The 22,012-nt window shown below is 55.7% G+C and overlaps 1 protein-coding gene across 2 annotated transcripts in view; it reads left to right on the forward strand.

Moving 5' to 3' along the window:
• Nucleotides 1–7,184: 7,184 nt before the first annotated feature.
• KCNH2 (potassium voltage-gated channel subfamily H member 2) overlaps nucleotides 7,185–22,012 on the forward strand; it is a 33,352-nt gene continuing 18,524 nt past the window's right edge. Inside the window, exons 1-2 of one of the 2 annotated variants that reach the window (XM_033193037.1) lie at nucleotides 7,185–7,688; nucleotides 10,584–10,814. In XM_033193037.1, coding sequence (XP_033048928.1) covers nucleotides 7,613–7,688; nucleotides 10,584–10,814 — 307 coding nt within the window. In that variant the 5' untranslated portion in view covers nucleotides 7,185–7,612. Of the gene's footprint in view, nucleotides 7,689–10,303; nucleotides 10,502–10,583; nucleotides 10,815–22,012 lie in introns of those variants that run through there. The other variant, XM_033193039.1, reaches the window with a different exon arrangement.

The raw sequence follows: 22,012 nt of genomic DNA on the forward strand, positions 1-22,012 counted from the left end.
GGAGCATTTCTCAGTGGGGGGCACATAGAAAGCGATGGATAATTGTTTGTGGGTATATCAGAGAGATGATGGAGTGGGATACCTGTTTGTTTTTTGTTTTTGTTTTTTGAGACAGATTCTCACTCTGTTGCCCAGGCTGGAGTGCAGTGGTGCCATCACGGCTCACTGCAGCTGGGCACGGTGGCTTATGCCTGTAATCCCAGTACTTTAGGAGGCTGAGGAGGGTGGATCACTTGAGTCCAGGAGGTCAAAACCAGACTGGGCAACATAGTGAGACCTTGTCTCTAAAAAAAAAAAATTGCAAAAATTAGCCAGGCATAATGGCGCACGCCTGTAGTCCCAGCTGCTTGGGGGGCTGAAGTGGGAGGATCACCTGAGCCCGAGAGGTCAAGGCTACAGCGGGCCATGATTGTGTCACTGCACCCCAGCCTGGGAGACAGAGTGACACCCTGTCTCAGAAAAAGAGAAGTTAACAGCTAGCTGCAGCCTTGACTTACCCGGCTCAAGCGATCCTCTTGCTTCAACTTCCTGAATAGCTGGGACTACAGGTGTGTGCCATCACACTGAACTAATATTTTCTTTTTGCAGAGATGAGGTCTCACTATGTTGCCTAGGCTGGTCTTGAACACCTAGGCTCAAGCCATCCTCCCACCTCAGCCTCCCAAAGTGCTGGGATTACAGGTGTGAGCCACTGTTTCTGGCCATGTAAGACCTATTTGAACCTGAGTTATCTTCTCAGGTCCTTGGTGTTGGCTGGCTCAGTAGCTGATGATCCTTGGGATGGGCTAGGATATGAAGCTACTGTTGGGTTAGCATTTTCATTCCAAGATGGGGTAGGCTCTTAATTCTGCCTGATATTAGCAGAATGAACAGGAAAAGTTCTGGAGAGCTGGCAGAGCCACCTCTGTATCTAGAGTGCTCTGGTCTCTCTCTCTCTCACACACACATATCTCAAATTTCTTTAGCTCTTGTTATATGTGGTATGTAATCCCCCACCTGGCTTGGTGTGGTGGAAAAATCACTTAACTGAGAACCAGGAGACACTATTTCATGTCCAGCTCCATTTCTAACCTGTGGCACAACCTTGAGGCAGAGTCCTTGCCACTGTGAATCTCTGTTTTATTGTCTAATATATGAAAGTGTTTGTTCCTGGCTCTAATATTTTATAAAGCAACACACTACCAAAGTAAATCCTAAGAGTTGCAAGTGTAAAGTTCAGGGGTTTATTCACATCTTTTTCTGATGGCTATTGGGGGAGTGAGGGAGGAAGGCACACTCTGAAAGCACGTGAGACGTGGTATTCTCAGCACTGACTGGCAAACCGAGCTCTTGTTTCACCCTGTGCTGCCTCCAGGAGCTACTGTCCAGCTCCAGAGGCATTTTCAGGATTTGGGGTGACCATCTAATGCACTGTGTCCTGAAGAGTGCCTCAGTCTTGTCACCTGGGCTGCCCTTCCTGGTTTTCTGCTGAGCCTGCCATAAAGTGTTTTCAGCACCTTGGACAGAGACAAAGCTCCAACCTGGCTGGAGGCATTGAGTAGCTAAGAGAGCTTGGGATCTCCTCCAGGGCCAGCTTCCCTGGCAAGGTAGCCCAAAGCATGTCTTGGTTCTTCATATTTTTTAATCCCTCAAAGCTACTCAAAAATAAATCCCCTAATATATGTCAAAACAGTGTACTAGTTCTGCAAACTGTCAGGGCATTATTTAAAACAAAACCAACCTATTTTCTAGAATAGTGTTAGGTACACATTAGGTGCTTAGTAAATACATTTAAAAAGGAATACATGCAAATTCAACCTCCAGACAAATGTCCCAGCCTCCTTATAATCGGATTCTTTCTCCCTATCAGCCTATCCTATATACTAATTCTGGAGCTTCCAGTACTTGCTAAGTTTTGGAGCCTCACTTGAAGCCCCTTCTTGTGTCTAAAAATCCCAGTCCTTAAATCAAAGAAACAGATGACTATTAAGTTTTCAGTCAGAGGAAACTGAAACTGGCCCCTTCTCTTTCTCATCTGGGGTATAAGTATAGATTGATGGAGAAACCCACACCTGACTTCTCTTTGGATCTTGCTTTATGAAGATGTTCACCGCCTTCCTTTGTACCCAAGAAAGCCCTTACCATGCAGAAGGACCAAAATCCCCCAGGAAGTTTTCCAAGCTGCCCCAGCCCACCCAGAGCCCTCTTCTTCTGGACAACCCCTCCATGTATCCTCAATGTCACCAGATTGTTCTTCTGATATTTCATATCCAAGTTTTTTCATGCCCGTTGGTTCTTTTCCCAGTTAGATAATGAGTTCTTTGTGTTTGTGGTTTCCAGTAGATGCTACTGTGATGCAAACACAGCAGATAAAATGGGAGATTGATCAGTCTCAGGGGCTTCTATCTTGTCCTTAGGGGTCTCCTGCATCACATTTTTAGTATGACATAAGTATGGATCATGGTGGATCACGGTGGACCATAGCTGGATCATGGTGCTATTTGTGGAGTAACCACTGGCTCCAAGCGCACCCAGGATGAGAGAGCAGAGGCAGGAGGTGGAGGTGAAGATGGGTATTGAGGAGAAATGGAGGAACCACTCATGGGTGGGTGTGTTGCTGTGCGGAATTAAGGAATCACTCACTGCTAGAGCTGGAAGGGATCTCAGAGATCAGCTTGTTTGGTCTCCTCATTTTACAGGTAAGGAAAGTGAGATTTAGTGGTACTCCTAAAGTTACACAACAAATGGGCCCTTTTCCATCACCTCTGACCCGGTTCAAGTGTTGGGCATCTCTCCCTTGGACTATTGTATTGCTCTGTGTGGCAGACGATATTTTCCCAAGGTGGCCGTGCCAATACATATGCTTTTCTTCCAGTGTGACAGCAACACTCCTCCACTGAGAGGTGGGGGGTCTATGTTGGTTCTCCTCGCATCTGATGGGCCATGATTACAGCAGAAGTTGCTTTATGTGATTTTTTAAGGCTAAGTTACTCAAGGTAATACAGCTGCTGACTGGACTTCTCTTGGGATGCTGGCCCTTGGAACACAGCCACCATGCTGTGAGGGAGCCAAGTGGCCACACAGAAGGGCTTCGTGTAGCTGTCTGGCCCCAGTCCTAGCTCAGGTCCCAGCCAATAGCCAGCACCAACCACCAAATGTAAGTAGACGAACCTTCCAGTCTCTAGTTTGGAGTAAAGCAGAGAAAAGTGGTCCTGGTGGAAACAACCCCAATTGCAAATCCATGAGCAAAATATATCCAGTTAAGCCACTGGATCTTGGGATGGCTGTTACATAGCAATAGGTAATGGAAAAACCTCATATCCACCTCATTTTCTCCAAACTATTTTACACGTGTCATTCAATCAATAAACCTTTTTTGGATACCTACTCTTTGCCAGGGTCTGTACAAAGACGGACACAATATCTACATTCGTGGCTTCTGCATTCAGCTGCCACTATTTCCTTACTCTTTCCTGCCACTACTGTGTCCCCTTTGCAGACAGAATAAAATTCATAGTCCTCAGCCCTCTGCAAATGGTGCCAGCCTGCTGCTCCACTGCCACCACTTCAAACTATTTTGTCCCTACACTCAATCTCCATTCTCCTTTCTTTATATATCTTTATGTTGTCTCTTCTATCTGCAATGCTTCTGCCCTGCCCCATCTCCAACCTTCAAGGATCTGCTCTGAAATCTCCTTCCCTGGCAAGGCCCTCCAAGACTCCTCCGGTTGAAATTAACTGACACCTCCTCGTAATCCCACAGCACTGACTGCAGACTGCAGTTTCTGTCTGCCCACCGTCTCCTCAAAACTCACTAGACTGTGAATCCCTGGAGGAGGGATCCTGGCTTATCTCTCTTGTCCCCCAGCAGTGTCTGGCACAGAGCCCAGTACTTAGAAAGCCCCCAGTAAACACTTGTCGATGCAACTAGTAGCAGAACCAGAATTAGAAGTCAGATCTCCCGAATCCTAGTCTCCAGGGCCTTACTTGCTTCTTTTGACTTCACAAAGGCAGGGAAAATGTCCCACCAAAGGTGGGGATCAGGTTCTCCAGAGAAGACCTTGGAATGTGCCAGGGGTTGGCGGGATTGCTACATGTGGAGCTGCAGAGGCGATGAGTGAAGAGAGTCCTGGCTTCTAGCTAGGGGTTTCAGGTGAGTTCCTTCCTTCCATCCTTTCCTCCTTCTTTATTTCCTTCCTACTTCCCTTCTTTCTATCAATAAGCCCTGATCATCCACTTCTGGGGGGGAAACATGCTGTTTCTTTGATTCTTTTCTCCTCCAATTCCAGTTCATATCTGAAAAAAATCTCTATTCTAGGGACCCAGTTGCACAGAAAAACAAAAAGCTCCACCATGTTCAAGCATCAAGGGACTACTCATGCTGTTCTTCCTCCCCCAGGGTTTCCCAGGAACCATTGCTCTGTAAGCTGTCTCTCCTGTGCCCAGCTGACTGGAACAGCTTCCCAGTTCCCTGTGGGTAACCCCAGGCTCTCCTGGGCCTGACTTTGGTGGTGTCTTGCCTGGCCGCTCCTTGGGGGACCTCTGGCAGAGCAGGCTTCCATTTCTCTTTTTCCTTCCAAGATGTCCTGGCTCCACGCCTTCGGACTGAGCAGGAGCAGAGAGCAGGGTTGGCAAGATGCTTTCTGCAGACTTTTCTCCCTAAATTGTTTCTTTTTGGGAGCTGGGAGGAACCTAGATATCTCACTGTAGCCTCTCTCTTCCCTCAGTCACAGGCAGGGTGCGGGAGAGCTCTTCCCAGGAATGGTCTCTGAAATGGCTCTTGGAGCTGAGATGGGGGTGGGGCAGATTCTAGAGGCTTAATAGCCCTTGGTATTAGGGCTGGACACTTTTCTCTTTGTCCCAGATCTGGGGGTAGCAGAGGTGGGAAGTTGATGGCAGTGGGGGCTTCTCCATCAGCTCATCTGAAGGCCCAGAAACGTTGCTTTGGGGAGAGCTTGCCCCCTCTCACAGCTTCTCTTCCTCAGCTCAATTCTTGAGTGTGGGGGCGGCTAAGTGGGTCTGCCTTCAGGCCTCCAAGGAAGTCAGAAATCTACATTCAGCTTTGACTTCTGAGTATGTGGAGTGGGTTGGGGGGAGAGAGGGAGAGATCTGGCTCTCCTCAGCTTGAGGGAGCAGCTCTCTTCTTGCCTCTGTGCGCAGAAGGAGGGCTACCCCGTGCCTGGGCTCCTCTCTGTTTGGGAGGATGAAGGGCTCCTCTGACTCCTTTGTCTTCCCTTTGGGATAAGAGCAGAGGCCTGCCCCAGCAACATGGGTGCAGGAGTGGAGGACAGCTGGCCAGCTCAGATGAGTGCTCCTTCCCTTCAGGGACTGGCTCTCCCTCTCCTTTGGTCTGGAGAGAGGGGGAGACCACAGACGTCCCTTTCCCTTCTCGCTCTCCCATGCCCATTCTCAGCTGCTGGCCTTTGCTCACTTTCTCTCCATCCCCTGGCCTGGACTAGAGGACACTTCACTCACATGAATCATCCTGGATTCATGCAGGCAACCCAGCAGCCAGGGGTGGCCTTGGGGCGGGGCGGGGGCTGGGCCAGTCATGGGCTGGGTTCTACCTGGAACCCAGATGTGTTGATGCACCTGATGCCAAGTCACCAAGGAGGGGTGGCCTGTGCTGTGGAAGGCCCTGGGCCCCCTGGGGGGTGAATGAGGAAACTGCTGGCAGTGGAGAGGGCCTAAGGAATAACTGCACAGGCAAGAGCCTCTGGACTTTTTTAGAATCAGCTGGTGGAGCCACCTCCTTCTCTCCCACTGGCTGCCTCCCTGAGTCACTGCCCACCCACCAGCAAATAAAAAAGAGTGTCATCTGCTGGCCAGTGGCCCCATTTGGCCCCAGTGTTTGCATCTTTTTGCTCCTGGGTGGAAGGTGAGAGTCCGGGTAGGGTGGTCTCACTATGACAGTTCTTTCTGCGCCTTCCTCCTTTGGGACTCCGCTTCCTCCTCTGTCCTTTGTTCTTCCCCTCCCCCCACAACCCATGATGGTTCTCGCTGGTGACAAGACCCAGCCCCTGCTCCAAGGACAGAGGCAGCTGCAAGCCCTCAGGAGCCCCCACATGGCCCCATCCATCTAGACAGGTCTCTGATCCGGCTGCAGGGAGGGGACCCTCGGCTGTTCAGCTGCGACTCCTCCCTCCCCGCCCGCCCACTCAGCTGTCAACACTCGCCTCCCCGCCCTGGCCTTCCCGGGCCCCTGCCTAACTGCTAAGTCCGAGGACACTGCGCCCGGAGACCCTCACTCAGACCCATGCAGGCGATGAGCAGGCGGCGGGCAGACACCCCGCCTGCCCTTGAGCATCCCCAGACCTCCTTGCCTAAATAAGGGAGCCGCAGCTGGAGCGAGCCAGCTGGCCGGGGGGAGGGGCCTGCGGCTAGGCCAGGGCTTTCCGAGGGGCTGGGCCGCGGCCACCGCGGGCCCCGAGCCCGCCGATTGGGCCTGCAAAGCTGGTCCCGGGCTGCCGGGGGAGGGCGGGCCGCTCGCACACGGGGATCCCCCGGTTGGAACTTCGAGCTCAGGGACCTCTCTTTGATCCCGCAGCTAGGAGGCCGCAACTGCTGTCAGAATGTCCCTCTCTGTGCGGCTTCTCTGCAGAGCCCCACAGAGGGGTGTGTGTGTGTGTGTGTGTGTGTGTGTGTGTGTGTGTGTGTGTGTGTTGGGGCAGGGGGCGTGCCTCTTCTAAATTTCACCCTCCCTTATTTAAGATCTCTGCTGGTCTAGGACCTCCAGATTGTCTTGCTTTTCCTATTTCCAGGGTCTCCCTTGACCCCGGACTCGTCTTCGCAGGGCCCAGGCCTTGCCCGGGTCACCCACAATAGGCACTGAGCGCATGCTATGTGTACCAAGCCGGTGCTCGGCGTGGTGGGGAACCAGGGCATAAGGACCGGCCGTTTCCCTTCAAATCAGGTTTCTTAGCCGCTAATCTGGGGTGGGGGTGGAATCCCTTCCCCCCTCCCGGCCGCCTACAAGCCGGCCATCACACCTGTCCTCACGGTTCCCTCTGCCTAAGGGTCCCTTCCCCCTCATCGGGGCGCGCGAGTCCCGGGGGCTCCTTGGCAGAGCAAGGGGCTGGCGCTGGGGGAGCACTCGGCGCGGCTCAGCCAATGGGAAGGGCGGGCGCGAGCGGTGGGAGGGGGGAGAGGGCGGCGCTGCGGGCGCGCGGCAGGCGGGAGGGGGCCGGGAGGCGGGGGCCGGAGCCGGAGGGGCGCGCGCCGCATTAACCCTTCCGCGGCCGGGCCGAGCCGCAGGCGCTGCCCGAGCCGCGGGCGCCGGAGCGGCTGTCGGCGCGGCGGCAGGCGGGAGCCAGAAGCCCGGGGCTCGGGCTGGCGGAGCGCAGCGCGGGGACGCGGCGGAGCGGGCCCCGCGGCTCGGCGGGGGCCGGCAGACAGGTGTGCCGGCGGCGGGCGGCTGGCGCTGAGGCGGCTCCAGGCCGGGCCCGGGGTCCGGAGCTGGGAGCCGGGAGCCGAGCGAGGACCCGGCGCCCGCAGTCCAGTCTCGGCCCCGCCCGTGCTCGGCTTGGCCGCGGGGTGCGGGTACCACGGCCCGGCCGGGCCACCCGAAGCCTAGTGCTGGGCCGGGCCGGGCCGGGGTGGGTGGGAGCCCGCCCGGCCCGCCCATGGGCTCAGGATGCCGGTGCGGAGGGGCCACGTCGCGCCGCAGAACACCTTCCTGGACACCATCATCCGCAAGTTTGAGGGCCAGAGTGAGTGGGGGAGGGGGCTGGGCAGGGAGGGGGCTCTGGGGGCGGGCCGAGCTCTTCCGAGTGTGGATGGGGGGGCGTGCCCGGGCCGAGTCCATCGCCAAGTGCTAGTCAATGGAGCCTGGTGGGCCCCAGGCTCTGGCGGGGGACGGCGGGGGCAAGGCTTGGTGCACCGGGGCCGTGGGCACCGGGCCAAAGGTCTTGGGGCGGGAAGCTCAGCTCAGGCTTTTGGGATCAGAGAGTGTGTGTGACACGCTGAGTGTGCAGGGAAGGGACGTGGGATGGAGTGTGCAGGTGTCCCCAACTCTGGGTGCCTGGACGTGGATGGGGCTGTGTGCAAGGGCGTAAGAGTGTGTATGACCCAAACCCTGGGATCCCGAGAGTCCAGCGGGCACACTGATCTTGCCAGATCTTGACTGTGTTGTGCCTGAGGGACTAGAAAGCCGTGGATGCAGGGTCAGCCCATAATCTCCTCTTGTGTGTGTGCCGTGTGTGTATGACCCCGAGAACATGTGTCACCCATGAGTTAGACCCTGTATGGGCGGTGGGGAGGTGCCTTTGACAAGGCTGTGAGCTTGTGGGCTCTGTGGAGACAGGGTGTCCTGGTGCTAGAGCTGGGCTTTGAGGGTAACCAGCTCCCTGTGGTAGCCTCAAGTTGTGGTTTTCTTGCCCTGGGCATTGTCACCTAATTCCCTTATGGGGACCTGGACTACAGCACCCCAATGCCTGCCTAATAGGGAGGCTTCTAGAAGGGTCCCAGATTAGGCAAATGTCCTGGGTGTGGGTTTGCACCCAAGCAGCATTCATGTGCCTGTCCCTAAGGCTGCATGAGCCACAGTGGGTGTGACTGCCAAGGGCCCTGGGAGTTGGGAGAGGATGACATTCCTTGCCCATGACCCTGTGAGCACAGGACAACGTGTGCTTGTAACTGTGATGGGGGGAAGGAGGGGTCAGTCCAGTGGTCAGTATTGTGTGAAGCGGAGGAACAAGATGATCCTGAGGGGGTGGAGACTGACACTGGTTGAGGGCCTCCCTGAGAGGTGGGGGTGGGCCCAGGGGGAGGCTGTGGGCGGGCCCATGGGGAGGTTGGGAGGAGTGTTGGGGGGAGCTGGCTTCTAGCCTTACCTTTGCCACTGACTGCCATGTGACCTTGAGTGACTCTTCCCTCTTTGGGTCCCAGTTTCCAGGTCTGTGGAGGAGGGGCAGGCTTTCTGTCCCATCCCTGTATTCCAGGATCTCAGTGAAGGGTGTGTGGGGTGGGGGTGGGGCATGCCTTCGAAGAAACTTTCTCTTCTCTCCCAGGCCTGGGAGAGAGGACAAGGAGTGGTTTTTCTTCTATGAAGCTGGGGTGTGTGGCTGGGCCTCTGGACTGCCTTGGACTGTGGCAGAGCTGGAGGCTGAGTTAGGGGGTCTTTTCAGGTGACAGGAAGCCCTGACTCCTGGAATTGATGGCTGTCTAGTAGGTCTGGCGGGGCTTGGGAACTGGCCAAAAGATGACCCAGTTCCAAAAAGCAACTTCCTGGGGGCCAGGGGAAGGGAGAACGGAGAAAGGTGGGAGGAGGCCAAGTCCTGATGGCCTGGGCCTACCTCAGGGTATCCTGCTGCAGCCCATCCTTGCACGTAGGATTGCCTAGGGCTGTAACCTGAGGGCTTTGCCTGCTGGGGAGGGAAGGGGAAGAATTCCAACTGCTACTGAAAGCCCCAGCATTAAAGGCCAAAGTGGCCAGAAACTTCTGTTTAGAAAAAGCTCTTATCCCAGGAGCATCTTGCCTGGCACAAGTGAAGCTGCTGTCTGCCTGCTGCTCACTCACCAGCCTGGCTCTTGGGGCAGGCCTGGAGTCGAGGAGCCAAGTCTGGCCGAAATGGAACCATGGGGGTGCTCATCCTGGATGAGGCCAAACTGAGGAGGGCCTCACATCCCTGGGCAGGTCCCCTATCTTGGGTCTGTTTTCCTACAACTGGGGCTAAAGTCTCAGGCCCCTCCCAGGCTCCAGGTGTTTCCAGGGTTTGGAGCTGCAGGTCCCTGTCTTTGCTTCCTATGACCTTGGGTTTCTGCCTGTGACCCTCAGCTTATTCTGCCTCTGCCAGACCAAGGTTCAAAAGCTGGCTCGGTCATTTACAACCTGCAAGACTTGGGCATGGTGCCGAACTTCTCTGGAGTCTTGGTTTCTTCATCTATAAAAGGAGGATAATGACACCTACCTTATGGGGTTGTCAGAGGACCAAATGAGATGCAGCGTCCTAGGTGTTCAACGTGTAACTTCCCTCATCGTCTCTGGCACACCCACCCCTCAGCTCCTGACTGTCCTTGCGGGGCAGGGGGCTGGGGTGGGGTGCAGAAGTTCCAGGGGTTACTGACCTGGTAGGATCCTCAGATAATTGGGGAGTGATTTCCTAGGGAGCCTCAGGATAAGGAGTGGCTCAGGGAGCACCCCTCAGTCTGGAGAGCAGGGAAATTAAAAGCAGAATCCAGTGCAATTGGGTGCAAAGGGAATCCTGGCCGCCATCTCTGGCCTTTCCCAGGCTCCCTCTCTAGGCCCAGTGTTTATCCCTCCGCTGCGGCTGCTGACACGCGTTGCTGACACCCGCCAGGCTGGCCTCAGCCTCAGGCACGGAGGAGGCAGCAGGGTGCTGGCGGCCTGCCCGGGGGAAGCCACGCAGCCAGCCTGTGGGCCAGGCGGAGGAGGGGGCGCGCCGCGCGGCCGGACCAGGCCAGGCACCTGTATCGGGGCTCAGGCACAGCTGCCTTCACCCCCTGCTGGGGACCCCAGTCCCAGCCATGCTTCCTGTGGCGGGGAGTCCCCGGGCGGCTGTGTGTGAGTGGAGAATGTGGGGAAGGGCTGGGAGTCCCCGATGCTGGGGTCTCCGCTCACGCGCACTCGCCTCCCCGCCCCCCAGGCCGTAAGTTCATCATCGCCAACGCTCGGGTGGAGAACTGCGCCGTCATCTACTGCAACGACGGCTTCTGCGAGCTGTGCGGCTACTCGCGGGCCGAGGTGATGCAACGACCCTGCACCTGCGACTTCCTGCACGGGCCGCGCACGCAGCGCCGCGCTGCCGCGCAGATCGCGCAGGCACTGCTGGGCGCCGAGGAGCGCAAAGTGGAGATCGCCTTCTACCGGAAAGATGGTAGGCGCGGGCCGGGGCGGGGCCACGACGAGGGGCGGGGTCAAGAGGGGTGGGACCACGGCGAGGGGCAGGGTGCGTGGGGGTGTGGGGGCGGCTGGAGAACGCCGCGAGCCCGGGCAAGGTTCTGTGGGGGCGTGACGCGAGCTGGGGTCCTGCGGTGTGCCTGTGGGAGGCGCGGTTCCGGGGCCTGCACCTCGCTCTGCTGAGATGGTTTTCAGGGGGGCAAAGGAGTTGCTAGGCTGTGGATCTGGCTCCTCTGGTCCTTTTTTTCCCTGGGCAGGTGTGGGCACCTAGAGCAAGTTGGACTAGAGTTAGACTGAGCTGGGATGGCAGGTACGTGCGTGGATGGAGGTTAAAGGTCAGGCTGGCAGTTGGGCGCTGCCCCTAGTTGCCTTAGGGCAGTTGGTGCCAGGTGACAGGTCTGGGAGATGTCACGGCGGGACAGGAGGGCTGCAGGACTCTGACTTTCTCTGCTGCCCCCCTCCTGCCCTGCGCTTCAACAGCACCTGGGGGAAGTGAGTGCCTCTCCCGCAACCTCAGTTCCCTTTGTCTCAGCTGTCGAGGAGCGCCCTGCCCTGCCACCCTCTCCTGCGTCAGGTGTCTTTACTCAGCCATCGCCTTCCAGCACAGCTGCTCTGGGCTTCCGGAGAGCGGATAAACAGAGCCCGGGGTGGGGCTGCTCCCACACCGTGAATACCCTGTTGGGGTGGGCTCTGGTCAGGGCGGGCAGAGCAGGAGGACTGGGGTCCTGCGGGCAGAATCCGGCTACAGAGGCAGCTCTAGAATGCGTGCAAACCTTGCTGCTTCCTAGCGTGTGTCCCATAAGCATTTGCTCAACGCTTGTGAGCCTGGCAGGCGCTAGGCGCTTGGAGATGGGCAGGACAGACGGGGCTCCTGCCCTCAGCGAGCTTGTCTGCTGTAGACAGTGAGCACACTCTGTTTTCTCTTTGGGACCAGGCCAGCCAGCCCCATGTACCAGCCCTGCGTGCTCAAGGTTGGCTGGGGTGACCCTGCAAAGCCTTGCATCCTCCAGGCTGTGCTTCTGCAGGCGTACAGTCTGTGGCATCACTGGACAGCACTAGAGAGGGCACGGTCCCGGCACCCTGTGGAAGAAGGTTTGCTCACAGCAAATCAGGATTCCAACTGGCAGGAGGCAGGGGCTATGAGGCTAGACTCAAACCCTGAAGGCAGTGGGTGGTTTCTAGGGGCTAGACACTGGGTCAAATGCTTTACTTCTCTTATCTCATGCACTCTTCACAACGCAGGGAGGCAGACACTACTATTGTCTTCATCTTGGGGGATGAAGAAACTGAAGTTCACACAGTCACATAGCTAGAAAATAGCAGTTGGGAACGGAGCCCACATCTGTCTGACCAGAGCTCTGTGTACTCTGTTCTGTCATATATTGAAAACGACACCAGAGAGTTACAGGCCTATCTGTAAGCTGTACATTATCTCATGTGAAATTTTATCTTAAACGTTTGCCAGCCACAGGTGTAATGAAGAGAATACAAACCCGTAAGTCCTGGGTTTGTGTCTAAGACAGTGCTGGAAATTATACACTATTGGACAAGTTGGTTGACTTCCCAGGGCCTGTTTCTACTTCTGGGATAACGTGTCTCGCTTCGGACCTTCACAAGGGTGCTGGGCTTTCATAGAGAGTGCCTGCAATGGGCCGTCCTCTGTAAACACGGTGCCAGTTCCACTACGGATGTAGCTGTGCTGGGGATTTAGCCTCTTGGCAGCAGAGGCCGAGGGCTCTTTCCTTTGGCTGTGGTATGTGTGGAGTGCTCTTAGGTGAGCTGGACCTCCCTCCTGGTCTAGGCTGGCCTCTTCTGGAGAGGATGGCCATGGGCCCCCTTCTGCAGAAGAGTTATTGTAGGATCACCTAATCCAACCCATTCGAGTTGCAGGTGGAAGGACGGAGAAGCAGAGGCCTGATGACCAGTGAATCCGTGGAAGGAGTGGGATTAGAACCCAGGTCCTCGGCCCAAGTTCAAACTTGTCCCCTCTCCAGGTTACAACTCCAAAACATGGGACTGTGACCCAGAAAACTCTATGCCAGCCATCTCTGTCTGTCCCCTTCTTCACTCTCACCTAGTTTCCATGGGGCTCAGGTGTCTCCTATTGGCCAACAGGCTGGCCTGGTGCTCAGCCCCCTAGGACCCCATGTATCCTGGCATTCTAGGCCTGGGGTGATGCAGGCAGATTTCCTCAGCCTCCGTTTCTTCTGCCTTAAAACATTCAGTCCCTCCTGTGGTCCCGGGGCCTGGCTTGGGCTGCATGTGTGCATGCCTGTGTGTGTACTCACTCACACATGGGTGCAGTAGGGAGGCGGAGGTGAGGAATGCCTGTGCCACCCCTTGTTTCTGTCCAGGCCTTTCTCAGGGTCTCTGCCTGGGCCAGCCCCGGGTAGGGGGGAGCTGGGCAGGAGGTGGAGCCTTCTGCTGGCAGGCGCCGCCGTGGACAGCTGTGCTGTGTTGGTGCCTCTAGCCTTGCTCTGCGCAGTGTCAGGGCCTGGAGCCAGACAGTCCCATTATTTAGTTGCTGGGACTGCTGGGAGGTGGGGAGGCTAGACTGGGGGAGTGTGGGCTGAAGGGAGAGACACGAGGTGCCTGGGGCTCACTGGCCCTGTGCCCCTTGAAGTCAGGCTTGGGATTAAGGTGGAATTGGGGGCAGAGCCCAGTGGTGTGAGGCTGGCTGGTGGTAACATCCCCACAAGGCCCTGGGGAGGCACCCCGGGCAGCAGGTGCTGGCTGTGCCCACACCTGTGCTCCCACATCACCGTGGGGGCTGTGGCTCCTCCTCTGCCCGTCCTCACAGAGCCCCTTCTCTCTGTCCCCTGCATCCTCTCTGCTCTTTGCTCCTGCCTCTGCTCCCTGCTTCCCTGCCACTGTGCTCAGCCAGCCTGACTGTGCCCATCTTCTCTGCTCCTCTCCTGCTCCCCACATCTCCCTGCCTTTGTCTCCTGCCGGCCTGGTTGACTTTCTGTCCCTTGGTCTTTATCTCCTCTCTGGTGCCTCCCCCGTCTTCTTCCCTCACCTCAGCATCCCGGAGCCTTGCTCCTTGCCTCTCCCCCTCTCTCCCATTGTCCCCCACCCCTCGGAGCCTCTATCTGGAAGGCTCTGTCTGGCTGCTCATACCTCCGATTGGCCTGGCCTGGCTCCATGTCCCTGTGTCCCCGGGAGCTTGTGCGTGGGTGGGGACGGGGGTGTCTCTGGAGAAGAGTCTATTGGCTTCTCCACTCCAGCTGCAGGCCGGTTGCCATGGTAACAGGGTCAGAGGGCCCCCACTGCAACAGCTGATGCTGTGGCTGTTGGGAGGGGGTGGGGACCTGCTGTCCAGGCCTGCTCCCCAGTGCACTGTGCCCAGGGCCTCAGAGGTGGCTCCACACCCAGTGGGCTTCTGTCCCTGGCCTTGGACCCCAGCCTCCCAGGTGCTCCGGCAGGCCTCAAGCCTCAGACTGCCTTGAAATCTTCAGTACCTCCTGTGATCAGCCCCACTCCGCTGGGCCTCCTGTCCTCCATCCCCCAAGGCCATCTGTCCTGTCTTCTTCCTTGCCTTCCTTATCCCTTCCTGTGCCCATTCCTTTAAATCAGATGCCCTGCTCTGTCACCACCACGCCTCACCTTCTCCCTCATGGCTGACCCCTCCCCAGCTCAGACACCCACTCTCTGCTTCTTTTCAGCCGCCTAGGTCTGAGCTGAGGATGAAAGAAGCTTTTCCTCAAAGGGAAGCCTTGAGGCTGGGAAGGCAGGTGGGACAGGGATTGGTGCATAAGTGGGTTTTGTCTTCTTGAGATAGGAGGTAGACTAGAGCAATCCCAGAGGACAGGGCTTAGACACAGGAGCACTTTTCCTGTGGGACTGAAGCTATCAGGGGAGTGCCCTTCATCCTGGGGACAGGGATGTTCCTATCCTTCTGGCCAAGGCCTGGTGCAGCCTGGAGACAGGGCCGAGTGGGAGAATCTGCAGGGCTGCCAGATGCGGGCACAGGGGCCTGGGGGTCCATGAGGGCCCTGCCTCTGAGCAAGTTGCCTCTTGCCCTACAGCACCTTCCCTCCACATTTCCCTTCTCCAGCTGGATCAGAGGCCTGTTGGAGGGGCTCCACGGGGGTCGTTCCTGAGCTGTGGCTGTCTGTCCTGGTCTGCTGGGGCTGCAGTCTTCCCACCCCAGGCCTGCTCCAGGGGTGAGGCAAGCATGACGCAGTTGAAGGGTGCTGTCTACTTCTCCACCCACCCTGGGGTCTGGAGAGTGTTGGGAGGGCGGCTTCTCCGTGTTTCGTCTTCTGCAGCCCCCAGAGAGGAGCTATGTAAATATTTGCAAAGAGCTGTCTGGGATGGGAGCAGAGTTTGATGGTGGCCTTGGGCTCTGGGGAGGGGCTGCGGGGCAGCAGAAGGGCCAGCTTGGGGGTGTGAGGTGCAGGGAGACTGGGCCTCTTTTCTGCCCAGAGGTGGCTTCCTGGGTGGGGCGATTTTGGAGGTTCCAAGAAAGCCGTTCACGTGTCGGTATTTCCCTGAAGGTTCCTGAAACTCCTCCCTTAGAGAACTTCTGCGTTCAGAATGCTCCTTTTTCTTTAAAAACACGTTGTCTCTCATTGTCCCTTCCCAGTATAGAGACAAAAAGTATTTAGCCCTTTAGTGTGAGGGAGTTGAACAGAACTTCCCTCCCGACGTGGGCAGGAGGGCAATGGGAGTCAGGGTCAGTAGAGGAGGGAGGGGTGCTGGGACAGGTGATAAGTGTGGGGGGCTCCCCTAAAGTCCCCTCCATCTCCTTAGTCCTGCCCATGAAGATCTCTATGCTGTGGCCTGTGGTTGGCCTCAGATAAACCCCTCTCCTTTTTGGGTGCTTGTCCAGGATGAGAAACACCTTTAGGAGCCAGGCAGCGTCTTCCCCTTGGTCCTCCGCCTCCTGCAGTGCTGGAGAAGTTTCCCTGTCTGTCTCCCCCGACCAGGCCTTGAACTCTGCGTGTGGAGAGCAGCCCATCTGCTTTGTTCTGTTGTATCTGTGTGCTCAGTGCACAGCGGGAGCTCGGCACATGTTTGCTGAATGAATGAATGAATGGGGTGGGCAGTGTGCTGTGTTGCAGGAGCCTTTCCTGGGAGTCAGGTGACTTGGCAGCAGTTTCCAGCTTGGTTACAGACTTGCTGTGTCTGGGAGTCCTCTAGCCTTGCTTCGTGTTGAGGACAATGTGGGGCACAGGAGCGTCTGGGGGCTCCCAGCTTCTTCACCCTCAGAGGTGGACTGAGGAGGATGGGGTAGGGGAACAGAGTCTTAGAGCTGCCACAGAGAGCACAGCTGAGGTGGGGGTGATGCCACCTGACCAGCAGCACAGGGCACTTTTTATTGTTGTGACTGCACTTTATATGCAAACTGGGGAGCCGTGCTTTACCTCAGGTGGTCCTCATGGCCTTGTGAAAGGCAGGATTCCTCTCCATCACTTTACGAGAGGGAAGTTCTTGCTTAGAAAGGCTGAGGCACTTGCCCAAGTTTACCCAGCTGGCGGGTGCCTGAGTGGGAACCCGAGCCTAGCTGTCTCCTCCCTGCCCAGTGTGGAATGCCACTGCACCAGCTCTCTTGCTTCCAGAGAGCCCTTTCTGGGGCATGATGGGCTCAGGGCCTCAGGAAACTTGGATTGTAGCTGGGGTCTGCAAGCCTCCATTCCTCGTTTGCTAAGTGGAATCATAGCACCTGTCCCTGAAGCACTTTGGGGTGTGAGGGTGTTCCTGGAATGAGATGACAGACACCCACAAAGCAGCATGCAGTGCCAGAGCTCATTCTCCTCCTCATGAAGCAGGGTGTCACCTAAGTGGCTGCAGCTCCTAGCCCATGCTGTTGCAATTGTGGGAAATGAGCCTGATCCAGGGCCTCAGCACCCCTGCTCCTACGGTGCACCCCTGCTCCTACGGTGCACCCCGCCCCACCCTGCACCCTGCCTGCCGCACCCCCTCCCTCCCAGCAGGCTGCTGCTGGCCCCGGGTCCTGCCTCTCCCCCAAATAATTCAAACCACAGAATTTGTGTTACTGCTTTTTCCTTTCTCTTTCATTGTATTCTTTCCTTTTCCCTTTTATCTCACTCTCCAGTCTCATTACCCTCCCCATAGGCAACCGTTCAAATGTACTTACTGTGAATGTGTGGCTTGCATATGTCCTTGCAAATGTGTATTTTGTCTGGATATATGCATATAGATTTAATTTATGTAAATGATATTGTGCTCTATGTTGTATTTTGGTGTTCGCTTGTCTTACTTGGGAATATGCTTTAAGTCCAGCTGGGTTGCTGTTCGGCGTCTTGTCTGTTGCTGCGTATTCTGCGGCGTGTGGTTGCTGTGCTTCACCTGCCCACTCTCCCGGGGAGGGCCCCACAATGTCTCCAACTCCCATTTATCCCACCATAAATGAAGCTATAGTGAATATCCTTGGACATGGTCTCTTCTGGACTTGGGTGAGGATGTCTGTGGGATACACGCCCGGGAGAGGAATGGCTGGATCGCGGGACATGTGGACACTTAACTAAGTACTGCCATGCCTGTCATCACCCTCCTTCTCAGAGCTCGAGGTTCCCATACCCGCATATCTCTGCCACTCTTGACATTATCTACCTTTCTAAATTTTGCCAATCTAAAAGGTGAAAGTGATTTCTTGTTGCTTTAATTTGCATTCCTTTGATTTCTATGGAGTCTGAGCATCCCTTAGGCCTGGTAGCCTCTTGGGCTTACTTTCCTGTGAATTGCCTGCTTATGCCCTTTGCTCATTTTAATTTTGATGTCGCCGTCTTTGGTCCTTGTTGATTTGCAGGGGTTGCTTGTGTACTCTAGAGATACAAATGCATGCTGTGAAACGTTCAGTGTATTCCAGATTTTAATTCCTTATTGAACTGGAAAGAGATATTGCAAATACCTTCTCCCATTCAGTCTCTCTTCAATTTATCCAACAAAGATACTTAACTTTGATGCAAACAAAGTCATTGATTTTTAGCTTTGTTTGTACTTTTGAAGTTTCTCTGGCTGCAGAGGGTCTCCATTTTCTTCTGTTCTCTTAATTGTTCTGCTGTTCTCAGTTAGGTCTATAATCTATCCTAAGACTACCTCGTATGTGGTGTCAAGTAGGGATCGAGTTTTATTTTTTCCATGTAATGTGCCAACTTTCCCAACGCATCTAGTAAACAGTCTGTTCTTTTCCGCTGAATTGTGGGGCAGCCTTTATCACGTTAATCTCCCACATAGCCATGAGTCTGTCCCTGTGTTCTCTGTTCTGTTCCAAATATTTATTTACTGGCTCTTGCATTGATACTAGCTTAACAAAAACCTATAGCCTTCCATATGTCTTAGTGTTTGCTGAGGCAAATCCTCTGTCTTCATTCTGTTTTTTAAAGGTTGACGTAGCTATTTGTGGATCTCCCTTGTTCTGCATAAACTTTATTTATTTATTTTTTTTTGAGATGGAATCTTACTCTGTTGCCTAGGCTGGAGTGCAGTGGCATGATCTCGGCTCACCGCAACCTCTGCCTCTTGGGTTCAAGCAATTCTTCTGTCTCAGACTCCCGAGTAGCTGGGATTACAGGTGTGCACCATCATACCTGGCTAATTTTTGTATTTTTAGTAGAGACAGGGTTTCTCCATGTTGGCCAGGATGGTCTTGAACTCCTGACCTCAGGTGATCCGCCCGCCTTGGCCTCCCAAAGTGCTCGATTACAGGCATGAGGCACCGCGCCCGGCCTCACTTTTTCTTCATAAACTTTAGAGAAAGTTAACTGAATTATTGGAAAGAAAACGCCCACTAGATTCTTGATTGGAATTAGTTTGGTTCTATAGATTAATTTGGGGAGAACTGACATCTTTGTATTTGTCCCACTCGAGAGCCTGGATTGTCTCTCCATTTGCCAGATCAGTTCTGTATTTTTTGCTAGTTTAAAATTTTGTTCCCCTTTATCCTGATTCCAACAGGGTTCTTGTGCCTTGGTCAATTCCTAGAAACTTAAGAGTTTTTGTTGCTATTGTAAAAGACGTATTGTTTTTGACTATATTTCCTAATTGCTGTGTAGAAAAATGCTTTATATTTTTGCAGGCTGATCTTGTTTCTCGCAACCTTACTGAACTCTCTGATCTAATTAGTTCTAATTGTTTATCTGTGGATTTCTTGGTGGTCTGTAGGCAGGTGACCCCGTCATCTGCAAATGATGCCAGTTTTTGCTGTTTGTTTGGATCATCATCATGTGTTTTGATGCTCGAATGTTCCACCTGACTTTTGGGGGTTTTTCATTAGCACTTGTGTCTGTTTGTTGGTGCTTCACAGGGTCCTGTGTGTGTGTGGGTGGGGCAAGTCAATGAGGAATTATAACTCTTGGGTTTAAGCTGTGGTTCATGGCAGAGCTGGAATTGGGACAGGGCTTTATCAAGGCCTTACCAGGCTCTCTGGGGTATGCTAGGAGCTGAGACAGAGCACAGACCTAGAAGCCTACAGACCACTCACTAGAGGAGACCCCAGAGTGTCCCCTGGTGGACACTGGCAGCTGTGTGCACCTTCACTGCCCTGTGGCAAGCTGTGTGTGGGGTCACAGTGAAGGGGGATTGAAGGGGACTGAGGCTCAGAAGTCTCACACCTGGTGCAGTTCCTGCTTTCGCCGCCTTCCCTTGGGTGGTCGGCCTCTGTGTTCCATGAAAACTGATGACCACGTTGAATTTTGCTTCATCAAAAAGGCACCTTAATTCCCATGGTTGCTCCATCTGCTGTCCAGACTCAGGCTGGAGGGCACCACGGGCTTGAAATGGGCAAATTCTGTTGTGAAAGGGTGGGCTGTGCCCCTGGATCTGGAAAGGAGCTGAGAGGGTCTGTCCCCACCTGTCAGGACTGCAGATCACCACCCCTGAGTCCACCCACAGTTCTTCTGCAACTGCCAGTACTGCCCTGGCCTCAGGGCTCTGACCCAGGTGGACGGGAAAGCCTGGCCGGTGTGCAGTGGCCTTCTGGACCAGGGGCATTGTTTGGAAGAGTTCTCCAAGAGTGGCGTCCATGGGGGTCAGACGGAGCAGTCAAGGAAACTTTTCTAGAGGGGGTCCTAGAAGGCTGGGGAGGGGCTGGAGGGAAGAGGAGTGGGGGCCATGGGGAGCAGGAGGGAAGGGGTGAAGCTGGGGCGCAGCTGCCCGGGACTCACGTGCCTGTGCAGGGATCTGTGGAGAGCTGCTTCCTGGCATCAGCGTGCCCTTGTTTCACCTTCCCAGGCTTCTCAGCAGGAGGGCAGGGGGTGGGACTTCCAGTTCGTGCACCACCCGAGAGGCAGAGCCGGGCCCCAGAGCTTTAGAGAAGCTAGAGGACAGAGATCTTCTGAGGCCATTGCCATGGTCTGGGGCAGAGATGGCTCAGGCATGCCACATGCAGTGGATTTGGATGGGTCTAGAAGACTACAGAGGCCCCCGAGACCCTATAAATGATCCCATAGATTGCTGGCTGGGTCTCAGGCTGGAAGGGGTGGTGGAGGAGTCTATCTGGAGATGCTGCTTCTGTGGGGTCAGGGTCTGAGCTTGGGGCCCCTCAACCTTGCCCTCCATTTCCCAGATCCTGGAGGCAGGAGCTTAGGACTGGTCTCTCTCATTCACCACACACACACGCGCATCCACACGCACACTGTCTCTCTCTCTCTCCCTCTCCCTGTCTCTCTCTCCCTCTCTCTCTCATTCACTGGTTGGCCTCTCAGCCTCCCTAACTCTGTCCCCTGGGCCTGCAATGTCCCTGGCCTTTCCTAGGCCCCTGGCTGCCCATGAGAGCTGTGTTAGTGACACGGTGGCCCCCTGCCAGGAGCGGCTCCTGCTGCATCTTCCTGTCGCCGCCACCAGGCTAAATATAACCTGACACTGCACAGCCCTGGGCGGCTGCTCTGGAGACAGCCTCTCTGCCTGGGGGCGGACAGGCCAACTGGAGCCCCAGCCTCCTGCCCTCAGTGTGACTTTGGGCCTGTCCTAGGCACAGCTCCTCCTGCTCTGAGCGAGGCAGGGAGGTGACCAGGTTGAGGATGGCTGCTTCCCTAAGGTCACCTTCCCTGCAGGGACCTAGCACCCCGCCTTGTTAGAGCTCTGGATGCTTCCACAAAGCCATCTGTCATCTCATCTGGCACCCAGTGCAGGAATCACTTGTCCCCGCAGTACCCGCAGGGAGCCTGAAGCTCAGGGAGGTGGGTGACCTGCCCACAGCCAGAGCAAAATAGAGGGAGCCCAGGAGCCACCATGGCTGGGGCAGAGTGGCTCGGCTCCCTGGGGCTCCTCCACCTGTCTGCCTTGTTCCCTCTTCTTCCCTCTTGCCCCGTGCATCGAACTGGGGTCCTGTTGGATGGGTGGTTCACTGGGGGCAGGTGCCAGGCGTGTCTTGTTGGTCATGGTGGCTCAACACTTCGCATGCATGGATGTGCTCAGTGATTTGCAGAGGCCTGGGAAGAGCTGCCTGGGAAGAAGCTGTGATGACACCTCATTTACAGAGGAGAGCACAGAGACTCTGACCCCAGAAGGTGCCCAAGGCCACTCAGGGCCATCTGCAGCCTCTTCTTCCCCACCTGGTGCTGACATGGGAGATAAGGCCTGTCCCTGTCACAGCCAAGTGTGGCTCCTGCCTGGGGCCTGGTCTAGGCCAGTGGTGCCCAGAGGTAGGGAATTGGGTGGAGCCCCTGACCTCAGATGGGTTGGGATGCTGGGCAGGGACAGTGCCCCCCACCCCAGGTAGACTGCTGGGTGTGGACTGGCACCAAATGAAAGCAAGTTGGCGTTGTGTTCTGAGAAATGATGGTCACCTTCTGTGGCAGCAGGATGGCGCTGTACCTGCCGCTCTGGGAATGTGTCCAGGACTGGCTCTCCTGCTCTGCACTCAGCTGCATGGCCTCTGGAGGCCTGCTGGGTGGTTGGCCTGCCTGCCTCACCCGGGCCATTGGGCCCAAAGGCATGGGGGTTCTAAGGAACCATGGAGCCTGTGCAGGGATGGTTGCGTCCATGGGTGCCTCCCCTTTCAGAGGGCCCAGGAAACAGGTCTGGGCCAGGCAGGGGGTACCTTCTCACCCAAAGTGAGGTGTCTTCAGCCAGCTCTGGGGCTGAGGCTGGGGTGGGAGTGGGGTTGGGGCTGGGACTGGGGTGGGAATGGGGTCAGGGCAGGGTATTCTGGCATCAGCCACAGGAGCCAGGCTGGCCCTGGGGCCTCTCATTGCTAAGCTTCTTCCA

This window comes from Trachypithecus francoisi, unplaced genomic scaffold (genome assembly GCF_009764315.1).
Source record: "Trachypithecus francoisi isolate TF-2019V2 unplaced genomic scaffold, Tfra_2.0 Lachesis_group4, whole genome shotgun sequence".
In the NCBI taxonomy this organism is placed as follows: Eukaryota; Metazoa; Chordata; class Mammalia; order Primates; family Cercopithecidae; genus Trachypithecus; species Trachypithecus francoisi.